Below are 13,936 nucleotides of genomic sequence, written 5' to 3'. Positions count from 1 at the left end.
ATGGATTCTGGGTCTTCAGAGATGGGATTTTCGGGGGTAAAACTTCGGGAAAGAGCATCCGCTTTCTTGTTTCTTGAACCAGGACGAAAAGTTAAGATGAAGTTAAAACGTGAGAAGAACAGTGCCCATCTGGCTTGTCGGGGATTGAGGCGCTTAAGAGTCTGGATATACTCTAGGTTTTTGTGGTCGGTGAAGATGGTTACAGGGACCGATGACCCTTCAAGTAAGTGTCTCCACTCTTCTAGAGCAAGTTTGACAGCCAGTAACTCACGGTTCCCTACGTCATAATTTCTTTCCGAGGAGGAAAACTTCTTAGAAAAGAAGGCACACGGATGCAGTTTACCATCAGAAGAGGATCTTTTAGATAATATTGCTCCTGCTCCAATATCCGAGGCATCTACTTCGATGAAGAAAGGTTGGAGAGGTTCAGGGTGCCTAAGGATTGGGGCAGACGAAAAGGATTCTTTAAGAGTCTTGAAAGCTTCCAAGGCTAGTGGAGACCAATGCTGAGGTTTACCCCCTTTACGTATAAGAGCAAGAATTGGAGCAATGTTTGACGAAAAACCTTTAATGAACTGTCTATAATAGTTAGCAAAGCCGATGAATCTTTGAACAGCCTTGACACTGGTGGGAAGAGGCCAATCTTGAATTGCCGAAACTTTGGCTGGATCCATCTTGAAGCCTTGTTGGGAAATGATGTATCCTAGGAAAGAAATGGTTGATACTTCAAAAGAACATTTCTCCAACTTGGCAAACAGATTGTTTTTTCGTAGACGGGAAAGAACTTCTTGAACCTGGTGACGATGTTCTTGGAGGTTTTTGGAAAAAATAAGAATATCGTCCAAATAAACGACCACATATTGCCCCAACAGATCCCGGAAGATATCATTAACGAATTCTTGAAAGACCGCAGGAGCATTGCAAAGGCTGAAGGGCATAACCAAGTACTCATAATGCCCGTCACGAGTATTGAATGCGGTCTTCCATTCGTCTCCTTCTCTGATCCGGATAAGATTGTAGGCCCCACGCAGATCTAATTTGGTGAAGAGGCTTGCACCCTTGAGCTGGTCGAACAATTCAGAGATGAGAGGAAGAGGGTAACGATTTTTCACCTTAACTGTGTTTAAACCCCTGTAGTCAATGCAGGGCTGCAAACCGCCGTCTTTCTTTTCCACAAAGAAGAATCCAGCCCCGGCCGGAGAGGAAGATGGACGAATGAACCCCCTTTGGAGGTTTTCCTGGATGTATTCCTTCATAGCAGAAGTTTCGGAAGGGGAAAGCGGGTAGGTGCGGCCCCTAGGAGGCATGGATCCAGGAAGCAGTTCAATAGGACAATCATAGGAACGATGAGGAGGTAAGGTTTCAGCAGACTTCTTGTTGAAAACATCTGAGAAGGCTTGGTAAACTGGAGGTAAAGAAGAATTCGGGGTCACAGAAGAAACTTTAATAAGAGATTTGACAGGCAGACAGTTCTGTTGACAAAAAGGACTCCAGCGGGAGATCTGAGCAGAAGACCAATCAATGACTGGATTGTGAATACTCAGCCAGGGCAGACCAAGTACAATGGGAGTTGAAGGGCAGTCAATTAAGAGAAAAGACAGTCTTTCTAGATGCATCGTTCCCACAGTGAGAGAAAGTTCCAGGGTAGACTGTGAAATAACAGCAGAAGATAATGGACGATCATCAATGGCAAGAACTCGAAGGGGAACAGCCAAGGGTTGAAGAGGAATGGAATGTTTTCCGGCAAAATCTTTGTCCATGAAATTCCCTGCTGCACCAGAATCGAGGAAAGCTTGGGAAGAAATCTTTTGGGTTCCAAACCGGATCTGTACAGGAAGAAGGAAACGTAGAGTAGAAGAATGGGGAGAAGGACCAATTCCACCCAGGTAAGTCTCCCCAAACATACCTAGGTGTTGGCGTTTCCCGGCTTCACAGGGCATTCATAGGCGAAGTGGGCCTTGCCCCCACAGTAAAGGCAAAGACCAGCAGCCCTTCTCCGAAGCTTCTCCTGTTCGGAAAGGCGAGCCCGTCCTATCTGCATCGGTTCTTCAGCCGAAGGAGAAGAAATTGCAGGAGCCGCAGGAGAAGAAGGAGAGGGTGGGGATGGAGCCAAACTGGAAAGAAATGGTCTCTGAAAGTGAGGAGCCAGTACTGGTTGAAATCTCTGGAATTTCCTTGCCCGCTCTCGATCAACTTGATGCTCCCTCTGCCGGGTATCCACTTTCACTGCCAAGGCAACGAGATCTTCTCAGAGTGGAGGGATTTCACGGGACACCAGATCGTCCTTAATGCGCATTGCCAGCCCATTATAGAAGGCAGCATGATAGCTATCGTTGTTCCACGAAGTCTCAGCCACCAGGGTACGGAATTCGATGGCATACTCAGGAACTGTACGAGTGCCTTGCTGTAACTGGAACAAGCGAGCAGAAGCTGAAGCGGATCGACCTGGGGCGTCGAACACCGTGCGAAGGTCACGGATGAAGGCCTTGGCATCGTCAATGACCGGATCCTCCTTCTCCCAGAGAGGAGAAGCCCACTCCAGAGCTTTCCCTTGCAGGCGGGTGATGATATAGCCCACCTTCGCTCGCTCCGAGACAAACTGACCTGGAAGCAGGGTGAACTGGATCTCACACTGATTGATGAAACCACGGCATGATTCTGGATCACCGCTGTACAGAGGAGGTGCAGGGATGCGAGGTTCGGAAATCTGGAGCGGAGTAGCTGGAACCGGCGGACGAACTGGAGCCACTGGAGACAAGGCAGACAATTTCTCCAGGATTGCTTCTAGTGCCTGGCCGAAGTGGGTTTGCTGGGCTTCGTAGGTCTGCATGCGAGAAGCCAAACCACAAACGGCTCTGCCGACATCTGTAGGGACATGAGGCTCCTCAGAAGGGTCCATGGCCTAATTATAATGTAAGGCCCGAGGGCCCCGAGGTAGTAAGGACCAAGGAGGAGGTAACAAAGTCCGAGTTCGCAGTACAGAAGGAGTAGGCAATAGAATAGTCGTAAACAGGCAGTAGAATCAGTTCAGGCAGACGAGGTTCAAAGACGAGAGTTCAGGCAAGGTCGGTACACAAGATATTCAACGAGAAACACACCCAGGAATCAGCAAGCGAAAACCTATAATTGGGCATTGAGGAGACTCTGAAGCTGCTTTAAATAGGCCAGGGTTTGGCGCCAATTTTGGACGCGCTGACGTCATGACGCCGACGCACTGACGCCAGCGTCCTGACGCCGACGCACATTCTGACGCCGGCGTCCGTTCCGACGCCGGCGACCAATCCGAGGGCGTAAAGACGCTGATGTCATAGTGCTGCGACCAGCAGGATCTAGGAGGCCGCCATCTTGGACGCCATCTTGGCCGCCATCTTGGAGAAGATAATCGGTTTCCATTACATCCATAAAGGAAGTGGTGGGTCGAGTCAATACATGTTCTGCTGATATGCTGTGCACCCTCAGGTGGGTGTCACACAGAGAAGCCTCACAGTGCAGGCAGGATTTAACTGCAGGTACAAGAGAGTGAACACAGTAAGTGCAGAAGATATCTGTCTCCCCCGGCTCTGTCTCAGTAGGACGGAAACGCTCTGCTATATTATTTAGGGTTGTGTTCCTCTGCATGGCATGGCTTTTCTGAAATTTCTTTCTGCAGGCAGGGCAGGAATAACCCCCAAATCCCTCCTGGGTACACAGCAGCCTCTCAATGCAGCCCTGGCAGAAGTTATGACCACATGGTAAAGTTACAGGATCAGTATAAAGGCTCAGGCAGATGGAGCAGGTTAGCTCCTCTCTCAGATCAACAGCCGCCATCACTGAAAGCATGAACAAGAAACGAAACTGATCATTCCTTCTTCTCTCTATAACTGGTAGAACCTGATTCATCACATACCTCCCAATAATTGGAAAATGTAAAGAGAGACAAAAAGATCTGCCATACACAGCGTGTCCACTTTGACCATGCCCCGCTTTGTGCCCCCCCCCCAATACCAGTACTTAAATTTAATACAGATGTGGGACCTGTTATCCAGAATGCTCGGGACCTGGGTTTTTCCCTATAACAGATCTTTGCGTAATTTGGATTGTCATACCTTAAAGGAATAGTTCAGTGTGAAAATAAAAACTGGGTAAATGAATAGGCTGTGCAAAATAAAAAATGTTTCTAATATAGTTAGTTAGCCAAAAATGTAACATATAAAGGCTGGAGGGAACAGATGTCTAATAAAACAGCCATAATCCAACTTCCTGCTTTTCAGCTCTATAACTGAGTTAGTCAGTGACTTGAAGGGGGGCCACATGGTACATTTCTGTTCAGTGAGTTTGTAATTGATCCTCAGCATTCAGCTCAGATTCAAAAGCAACAGATATGACCCATGTGGCTCCCCCTCAAGTCTCTTATTGGTTACTGCCTGGTAACCAGGGTAACCAGTCAGTGTAAACCAAGAGAGCTGAAGAGCAGGAAGTAGTGATATGACTGACATGTTATACATCAAATCACTCCAGCCTTACATATACATTACATTTTTGGCTAACTAACTATATTAGAAACACTTTTTATTTTGCACAGCCTATCTATTTACCCAGTTTTTATTTTTACACTGAACTATTCCTTTAAGTCTATTAGAAAATCATGTAAACATTAAATAAACCCAATAGGCTGTTTTTCCTTCCAATAAGGATTCAGTGTATTGTAATTTGGACCAAGTGCAAGGTTTTATTATCACAGAGAGAAAGGAAATATTTTATAAAATTTGGATTATTTGGATAAAATGGAGTCTGTGGGAGACAGCCTTTCTGTAATTTGGAGCTTTCTGGATAACAGGTTTTCGTATAAATAATCCCATACCTATGATAACTTTAATTTGGCAGGTTGTGGGAAGTTTGAAGATTTCTGGGGCTCTTAGGTCATGTTTTATGTGTTATTAAAGTTTTTGCTAATGGTGGTGAAACTAGGGGAAGGACAAATGGGGAGATTTGTCACCGAATTAAAAAATTGCTCCCCAAGATACTTAATTATCCATTACAATTGTATCTAAGTGCAGGTATTAAATATTCTGAGCTCTCTGCCAAAAGTCCTCTTCTCTCATTTAGTATGTGAAACTTTGTTACTTTTTCTGGCATCCAGGTTGCAGTGCAGGACATTTCAATAAGGATCTGGGACAGCGGACTGAGCTGTCAAAATCAGGACTGTCCCCAGAAAAGAGGGACATTTGGGAGGTATGCAGACATGCTATGCAAGTATGCAACATCCCATAGCGTCTGCACACATGCAAATACTTTGGAGTCAGAAATGACTTCTCACGCTGCTTCATGATCATTTCCCCAGTGTAGGAAATCTAAATGAGCAAACATTTGCCATAACTGTCCACCCTGACAATCCACTGAGCCAACAGCTGAATCCTATTTGGAGCCTATGCAGAGCTTTAAGAGAGGATTACTTCAGTGTGACAATGTGGTCATCGCCTGATGGGATTTTAAAACCTGCTTGATATTTTCCTTGACAAGCTTCATGACGGCACAAATCGGTATAGCTCCTCCCCTCTGCTCCTATCAGAAGGACTCTGCCCAAATATTTAAAAGACCAACCCCTCCTCTACTTTTGTCCATTGCCAGCAAACTATTTCTTTTTAACTTGAAATTTGGCCTGCCCATAAGGTGTTTTTAGGACAGGGGTTTTTGGTCCTTAGGATCTTTTTGTCCCCCAGCACATTGCCTCATATTGTTCCTCATCATTTCAGCTGCTGGATCTGGTAGGTCACTGGTGTGCAATTGTGGATATCCCATGCCTTCTTCTTCTTCCAGTCCTGCTGTCAGAGCATTTTATGGCAAGTGCTTGTCCTCTACATCCATGTGCCCTCCCGGCCTGCCCAAATGGTGCCCAGGCAGCAGTGTATAGGCTCTTGCAGCTCTTTTATTTTTATGGATGGACGAGGGGCTGACAGTTAGCATAGGATCTGTTGGTAATTGGGCAATCTAGTGGCATTGGTGCAAGTCTGAATGTTCAACCCTGTGCTCACATTGCTCCTCACTGATATCACTGAATGCGTTTATGCATGCACACATTAAATTCAGCTGGAGAAACTGGAAAACCCGGGGAAATTATGTATAGTGACAAGAGAACAGAGAAGGGAATCCAAAACCGGGGAAATTGGGGTAGTTGACAATTATGCATTAATGTGCAACATCACCTAGAAACAAGAATATATCTAGTTGTAATGTTCTAACTTCTCATCTTATTTCAGTCCCATAATTACCCCTGCCCCTTCATCCTCCAGCCCCACAGTTTCCTGCATTTCAAGACTCAATTTTACACTTTTAGAACTCAGCACCAAGAATTTAACACAGGTCAAAAGTTTTTCCAGATGCCCAGTACGATTTAGCAATATTAACTGTCCCCCAAAAATCCATTATCTCTGCCCACTGTGCACTTCTCTCTCTCTCTCTCTGGATCACATTGGTTACTTAACTTTTGCTTATGAGACCAACAAAGTAAAAACCTCAAGCCCTTACCCATTGTCCATCAGATTAACCTCTAATAAAATGAGTATATTGAATGCAAATACATACATGCACGTGCATCAGTGTTGCACCAACTCTTCTGTGCTAATTACAGCAAACAGTTCAAACAATCCCTTTGTCAAAAGTCGAAAAAAAAAGGCCTGGAGACTTAGTTACCCAGCAGTCAGGTGCTCACTTTCCTAACAAGTTACTGGTAAAAACAACCTTCTGATAGATACTATGGGTTAGCCCTGTTCCCATATAATCAAATAATGCTCTATGTGGGGTGCACTTGGTTAATTGATGGGAAAGCCAAGAAAAGTAAATAACAAAAACTTACTTGGATAAAAGGTAGACACAAGCTAAAACACAGTTCCAAATGTTAAAACAGTTGGAAATATGATTCCTTTTCTAGCAGAAGGAAAAGTATGTTTCCACCGTTTGAAGGTAACGGTACTAATTCATAATGGATCTAGGGAACTTTCCTCAAAGAGAAATATGTTAATCATTACAATCTCTTTATTAAAGCAGGTCTATATTTCATAAGTGAGCTTTTCAAGGAAGAAAGGATATTATTGTTTTCATTAGGAATGGAATGTTTAATTTCCTCAATTACGTTTTGATCTCTCTTTAGTATGTATATATGAGTACTACCCAGTATGGACTTCTCACATTTATTCCCAGCTAATAACTGCGCCGTTTCACGTTTTATATATATTATGCTTTGTATATCGATGGTATGGATTCTCAATAAACTGACATGCAGCTAATATCCAGGAAACATGGTCCTATTGACTTTGGCAGGCAAGGCGGCTTTACTTTTATTTCATGGAACATTTTAGCAAAATGGCCTATACATTCACTACTGTAGTGCAGGCGAGCTATTAGGCTGTAGCTACAGATATATTTAAGGAACTTTGGGGATATTTTACTTTGCATTTATTATCTATTGAACTTGTTATCAGTCATACTTATTTTAATTCCACATCCTAGTAATTGTCAAAAATGTTTATTATATACCACAAAAACATTTTTGGGATCATTTACATACTGCCAAGATGCAAGTGCTTGTGAGCCCCAGGGGTACACTCTTGCTCCCCTTAGAGCTCTAGCACTGGCTTCCAAATCATTAAATGACCCGTATTTGTCACCCTCCTTCTCTTCCCATAGCGAAGATAAGTCAAGTAGAAACCTGTGCAAATCTGTTTTTGCAGAACCTTGCCCAACCCATACCCACTTGACTTGACTGTATTCCAATTCAAACCTGTTTACCCACATTCTTTCTAGCACTAAGTTAAACCCACCCCCTACCTAAGCGCATACCTCCCAACTGTCCCGTTTTGACAGCTCAGCCCTCAGTCCTGGATTTGTTACTGAAATGTCCCGACTTTCTCTTTGATCTCCTGCACTGAACAGCCAGAAATAGATACAAAGTTTCTAACTTAATTGGCTTTTGGCAGAGCCCAGAATACATACTTTGTAACAGTTTAAGATAAGGAGGTCCATTGGGAGAACTTAGACTCACAACTTAAAGGCCAATTTACCTTTATTAGCAAAACTGTAATAACACATAAAAACCACAGAAATGTGTTCAAACTTTCATAACCTGCCAAATTTTGTAAAATGGACATGGTAATTAGGGGGATGGCCAGAAAAATGGGGGTGGCCAAAAATTTTTTTCGATGCACTCCGCTCTGCAAATCTTTTTTCCCTCTTTCTATTGCCAACATGTTGGGAGGTATGCCTAAGTGGTGTGGAATCTGGAAGTGAGTTCACTGGACCTGGAAGTGATATCACGCTACTTTGTGTTTTCACCTTACATTTAAAGGTTGCCCATGGTCCATGGACCGCATAGTTGGGACATGAAGGATATTCCGACCGAGTCCCGACCGCTTTGCGGGTATTCCGCTGGTACAAGAGAGTAAGCAGTGATCATATACTTCATTGTATAGCTACATAGGGCAACATTTAATTTAGATAATATATGCAGCATTATACTGTTATTATTTGCCTTATAACTGCTGTAAAAATATTGTTTTCAATTATTTTTCATATCTAACTCTAAGGGGCAAATGCATCAAGGGTCGAATATCGAGGATTAATTAACCCTCGATATTCGACTGGGAATTAAAAACCTTTCGACTTCCAATATCGAAGTCGAAGGATTTTGCGCAAATAGTTAGATCGAAGGAATAATCGTTTTAATCCAACGATCGAGCGATTATCCTTCGACCAAAAAAAGTTAGCCAAGCCTATGGGGACCTTCCCCATAGGCTAACATTGACTTCGGTAGCTTTCAGATGGCTTTTAAGAGACAGTACTTCGACTTTCGAATGGTCGAATAGTCGAACGATTTTTAGTTCGAATCATTCGATTCAAAGTCATAGTCGAAGGTCGAAGTAGCCAAAAAAACACTTTGAAATTCAAAGTTTTTTTTCTTCTATTCCTTCACTAAATCTTAATGAATGGGCCCCTAAGTACATGTGACTGACTGCAAATCAAACACTGCACTCTGCTCCTGAAAAATGGCAGCCTCCCCCGTAGAGACTCTATATCTGCTCAAAGTAGCCAATAGCTCTCTACTGCGATGACTCAGGAATTCTGCTGTTTTCTTTGGTGCAAGTTATCAGAGTGGGATGCATAAGAATAATAAACAGTAGGAAATTAATACAAAGAGCTGTAATCAAATATGTACAGTTTGGGTAGAACTTTTTGTAGATGTGAAGCCGACATGTTTTTTTCATCCCACAAGTTTAATACTGATACCAGATTTGTAGTTTAAAAACCCAGTGTACTGTGTTATATATGTCACCAAATATATCCCAGAAATTCTGTTAAACAGAGGGGAGGGAAGTGTTAGTAAATTACAGCATTACATACATTATAAAAATAACAAAGCAGATGTAGCCGGTATAAAAAATATGGAGCTGTGTAAAATGATTTAACTTCTTTCAATTTTCTCCTTTAGCTAATAGTAAATGTTACTGCTGATTCTTGTCAGTCCTTGTAATAAATATATGTATGTACATCCACAGCAATGACTCGCAGGACTTGCTTAAAAATGAAAAAAAGTCCTTTTAATTGGGCAAAATAAACATTTCGTCCACATATTCAGACCTTTATCAAGGTGCCTCATGGTGTATAAATAACCATCTAAATACCCAGTGCAAGTTACATCAGCATGACATCACCACCCTCTACTAATGAGCCTCCTAATCATGCATGGTAATGAGCCCAACGTGAGAACCTAAGAATACTATTAGGGTGGTGGCAGATGGGGAGATTAGTCACCCAGCAACAAATCTTCTCTACTTCTGCAGAATAGTCTCCCCGAAATGCCTTCCCACCGGCAACAATACAAATCACATAAGAAACAATTCTGATTTCACAAATTCACGGTGAATTTAGCTTGAGTGAACAAATAATCGCAACAAATGGTTCATAATTATTTATTTAACAATCCAAAGTCCTCTGTCCATAGATAAAAGATTCCCCTTCGTGAAAGATTCAGCCGAATACCAAACGAATCCTAATTTGCATATGCATATTAGGGGAGGGAGGGAAGGAATATTTAAAAGGAACATACTTGTTTTGTGACGAAAAGTTACGTGACTTCCTTCCCACCCTTAATTTACATATGCAAATTTGGATTCGGTTCAGCCAGGCACACGGATTCAGCTGATTCCTGCTGAAAAAGGCTGAATCTTGGGCGAATCCTGAACTGAATTCTGGATTCGGTGCATCCCTACTTCGAACTCCTTTAGCTTCAGTTACAAATAGGTCATGAGTTAGTTCACACATGGTGAGAGATGAATTTTTCCCCATTCCACCATGGTAAATTGCTCAGCTATGTAGCCTGAGAGTTTTTAACCATTAGCTTGCTTTGGGTCGTGCCATTCTATCTGGGATATTGGGGTGCACTTTGACTGAAGCTAGATTCACACTAGAGTTTTAGTATATTCTTAAAAATATCTAAAGATGAATTGGACTGGCCATGCGTGTAGATGCCAGCCTGGTTTTGCAACTTTTCATTGGCCTCCAGGGGACCATCTGATTTTATGTTTATCCGTGCAAAACCAGGCAGATTGTATGAGTCATCTCTAACTGATAGCAGCCTTCAGTTAGCAGCAACATTGTAAGTGTTAAACAATTTCCTGATCTATCTCTCTTGTAGGGTAACTTGCTTACATTTTTCTGTGAAGCGAGGCTGCTGTGGATTATTTCTGACTCATACAGCTTGTTTCGTTAGCCTCCAGGCACATACATAATGCTGGTCATCTTTCTGTAGGTCCATGTTTAAGAAACATGCTATCAAGGCATTGATATTTAATAAACAACATTAAATACATGCACACATAAACTAAATTGAGAGTTTTCGTAAACAACAATTCATTTAAGAAAAAAAGGAACATTATGGCAACTTCTGTGGAGGAATGTGAAATTCTTTTTGAGCCAGGCTATATTGTAATCGTGATATGCAAAGCCGGTAGTTGAGCCATATCAATTTCAATGCTGGATTTGCCTGCTCTGTCCAGTGGTGGGCAGGGGGTGATAAAAAAAGGATTTTTTTCATATACAGGCCGTCTCCCATAGACTTTATTTTATCCAAATAATCCAAATTTTAAAAATAATTTACTTTTTCTCTGTAGTAATATAACAGTACCTTGTACTTGATCCAAGCTAATATATGCTTAATCCTTATTGGAAGCAAAGCCAGCCTGTTGGGTTATTTAATGGTTTTGTGATTTTCTAGTAGAAGATGCAAATTATGGAATATCCATACCTGGAAAACCCCAGGTCCAAAGCATTCTGGATAACAGGTCCCATACCTGTATAAGCATTTGTGAGCCGCCCTCTGAAGCTGCTGCCATACACACAAGGTACATACATAGAAAATATGGTAATGGCCAAGTCTAGATATAACCAACCCACAGGTGCCTATATAGAAAATATAACAGTGACTTGGTTAAGTTATCTCCTTTGCTGAACTGTTAGAAAAAGAGGAATATTTACATTTTGCAGACTGCCTTTCTGAATATAGTTACCTTGTGCAAAACATGAATTGAAATTTAGAGCATTAACCACTACATTTTTCCATGTATACTTTTGTTGCCCATGAATATTTGTTGCAATCCCACAGTTTCTTATATACCATGATGCCTTGGCATTTGCCATTTGAGAAACATGTTGTAAATAGTTAACTGTCAAGCTTAAGTTATTTCCTGAAAATACAACAAAGGAAGCATTAAAATAGAATATGCAATTAGCAGATGTTGGACGGATAGTAATGTTTTCCATTTCTTTATATTTCTTTCCTAGTGAAGGAAGCCCTTCTCCCAGAGTGGAACTGCTTCATAATATTGACTCGCTCTTTGAAGATTCGTATCCCTGTAAGTAGAATAGTGCTGCTCCCAAATGGAAGGGAAGTAGTCATAATATATACATAAGCTGGGGCAGGGTATTCCAAGTTCAACAACCATCCCTACTGCTTCTCTTGCCATGTGCATTGTCTTGGTTAACCCAATGGATCTTAAAGTTACATACAATCTGTGTCAAGCAGCATGCAATATTGGAAGGTTTTTTAAAATATTGAAACATAATTCTATATATGCATACTGTAAATTATGTGAACTTATTCTAAATTTTGGGTTTTGACACTAATTACTTTCAATTTCCCTTCACTAAATTGTACTTCTTCCCATGTTTAAAGACAATATTGTTTTTGTTTCTGTGTAAGGCTAAGGACTCAGAGGGCATATGGTTGGATTCTTTTTGCCTACGTTTTGTTTACTGACAGGTATGCAAAAGCATGCATGTTTGTGCTGATATCTGATCCATGTAGCTGCCCTTGTCTAAAAGCTTTGTCTGTCAGTTAAGCTGTTTCATACAAAACGCTGGTGGAGCACGGTATTTTACCGGCCTGGCCAGTAAAAATGTTGCATGATTGCAATGTTAAGTATAGAAAAAAAACATAAAAACATAGGAAGGCCAGTATTTTTTTCTAGAAAATATGGCAACCCTAAGCATATGCCTTGTGTGCCCTCAGTCTTAAGGTGGCCATACACAGGCCAATAAAAGCGCCTTCTGGACTGAGTCGAAAGCTTATTGGCCAACCGTGCAAGATATCAATTAGGCAGGTTTGATTTTCCTTTCCAACAAGGGCTGTATCAGTGTGTTGATTTGGCGTACAACCAATTGGCCTGTAGGCCCCTCAAAATGATGCCATCTTTGCTCCCAGCCAGAATGAGATTAACACAGGCTACAACTCCCAGCATCCTCCATTAGATTGAACCACAACTTAAATGTATAAAAGGCAATCTTTATTACAAATTCATTAGCCATATACATTACCAGCATAGTGAAAACACTTAAAAACATTTTGGCACCAATATTACCGGTGAAAAAAGGGTTTTATATATCGGTGGTAGAATATAGTACTATAATACAAAAAAGCCACTATTTTATTTATTTCTCCATTATTAAAAATAATGTATAGCACTAAAAAAGATGAATAACTATAGAATGGAATAGTGTTAATGATGATAATCGGCCTTTAAGCTTTATTTCCTTATTCCTTATTGATTTGAAGCATAACATTTCTTATTTTAGTTCTTTTGCTATTATCTTTTATTTTCATAGTGTCAACTCTCGACCTTCTGATTAATATATCCCTTTAAATACTCTATGGGAAATAAGATGCCACAGTACGACACTAAAGTCAATTTCTCTGGAAGACAGCAGATTTGCCATATACACATAGGTGTTACTGGGACCCCGGTGTATACACCCCAAGTCCTTTGCAGTGTTGGACACTCGGATAGTGTTTCTATCACTAGACAGATTAGCAGCATTGCTACAGAGACATGCGATAAAATGTGCAGCATTAATGTGCTATGCATTATAGCAAATTTTAGTAGTATAGTCCCTTTAACAGAAAAAGCCCCTACATCTAATGTTTTGTGGAACAAAATCCCCGTTATTATTAGAATGTCAATATATTATACTCTGGTCAATGTCCTACCTACTTAGAAGGAACAATTCATGATTTCCTTTGGGGATATTTTTATATTCCAGGTCATTTCTCATTGTTCCTAATAAACAACTCTATGTATAGAAGATAGCTTTGAAGTCACAGGGGGATCTGTGATTCATCACAATGGCAGCACTACTATCGAGGGGTCATCTTAAAAGCAAATGACATATTGGAAAATAAGCACATTCTGTTTACAGTCAGGGCAACAGGGGGAAATGATTTAGCTATGTTTGTGTTTTTGTTAGTCCAAGACACATATGTATCTATATTTTTCTTTCTATAGCCCTACTGTATACCTGGTGTTTCACCTTTTTATAGAACAGTCATAGTACAAACAGAGGACAAACACTGCAATGATATAAATATACACAGTAAGAAAGATTAAAGCGATACCGACACATTCCTATAAAA

At 41.2% G+C, this 13,936-nt stretch overlaps 1 protein-coding gene across 1 annotated transcript in view; it reads left to right on the top strand.

Moving 5' to 3' along the window:
- The window catches only part of arsb.L (arylsulfatase B L homeolog), an 86,367-nt gene that overhangs the window by 52,936 nt on the left and 19,495 nt on the right, over positions 1-13,936 (top strand). Inside the window, exon 6 of the mRNA XM_018265492.2 lies at positions 11,812-11,882. Coding sequence (XP_018120981.1) covers positions 11,812-11,882 — 71 coding nt within the window. The remainder of the gene's footprint in view (positions 1-11,811; positions 11,883-13,936) is intronic.

This window comes from Xenopus laevis, chromosome 1L (genome assembly GCF_017654675.1).
Source record: "Xenopus laevis strain J_2021 chromosome 1L, Xenopus_laevis_v10.1, whole genome shotgun sequence".
NCBI lineage: Eukaryota > Metazoa > Chordata > Amphibia > Anura > Pipidae > Xenopus > Xenopus laevis.
Note: the sequence above shows the minus strand (reverse complement) of the source record. Positions and strands in the feature narration are given on the sequence as shown.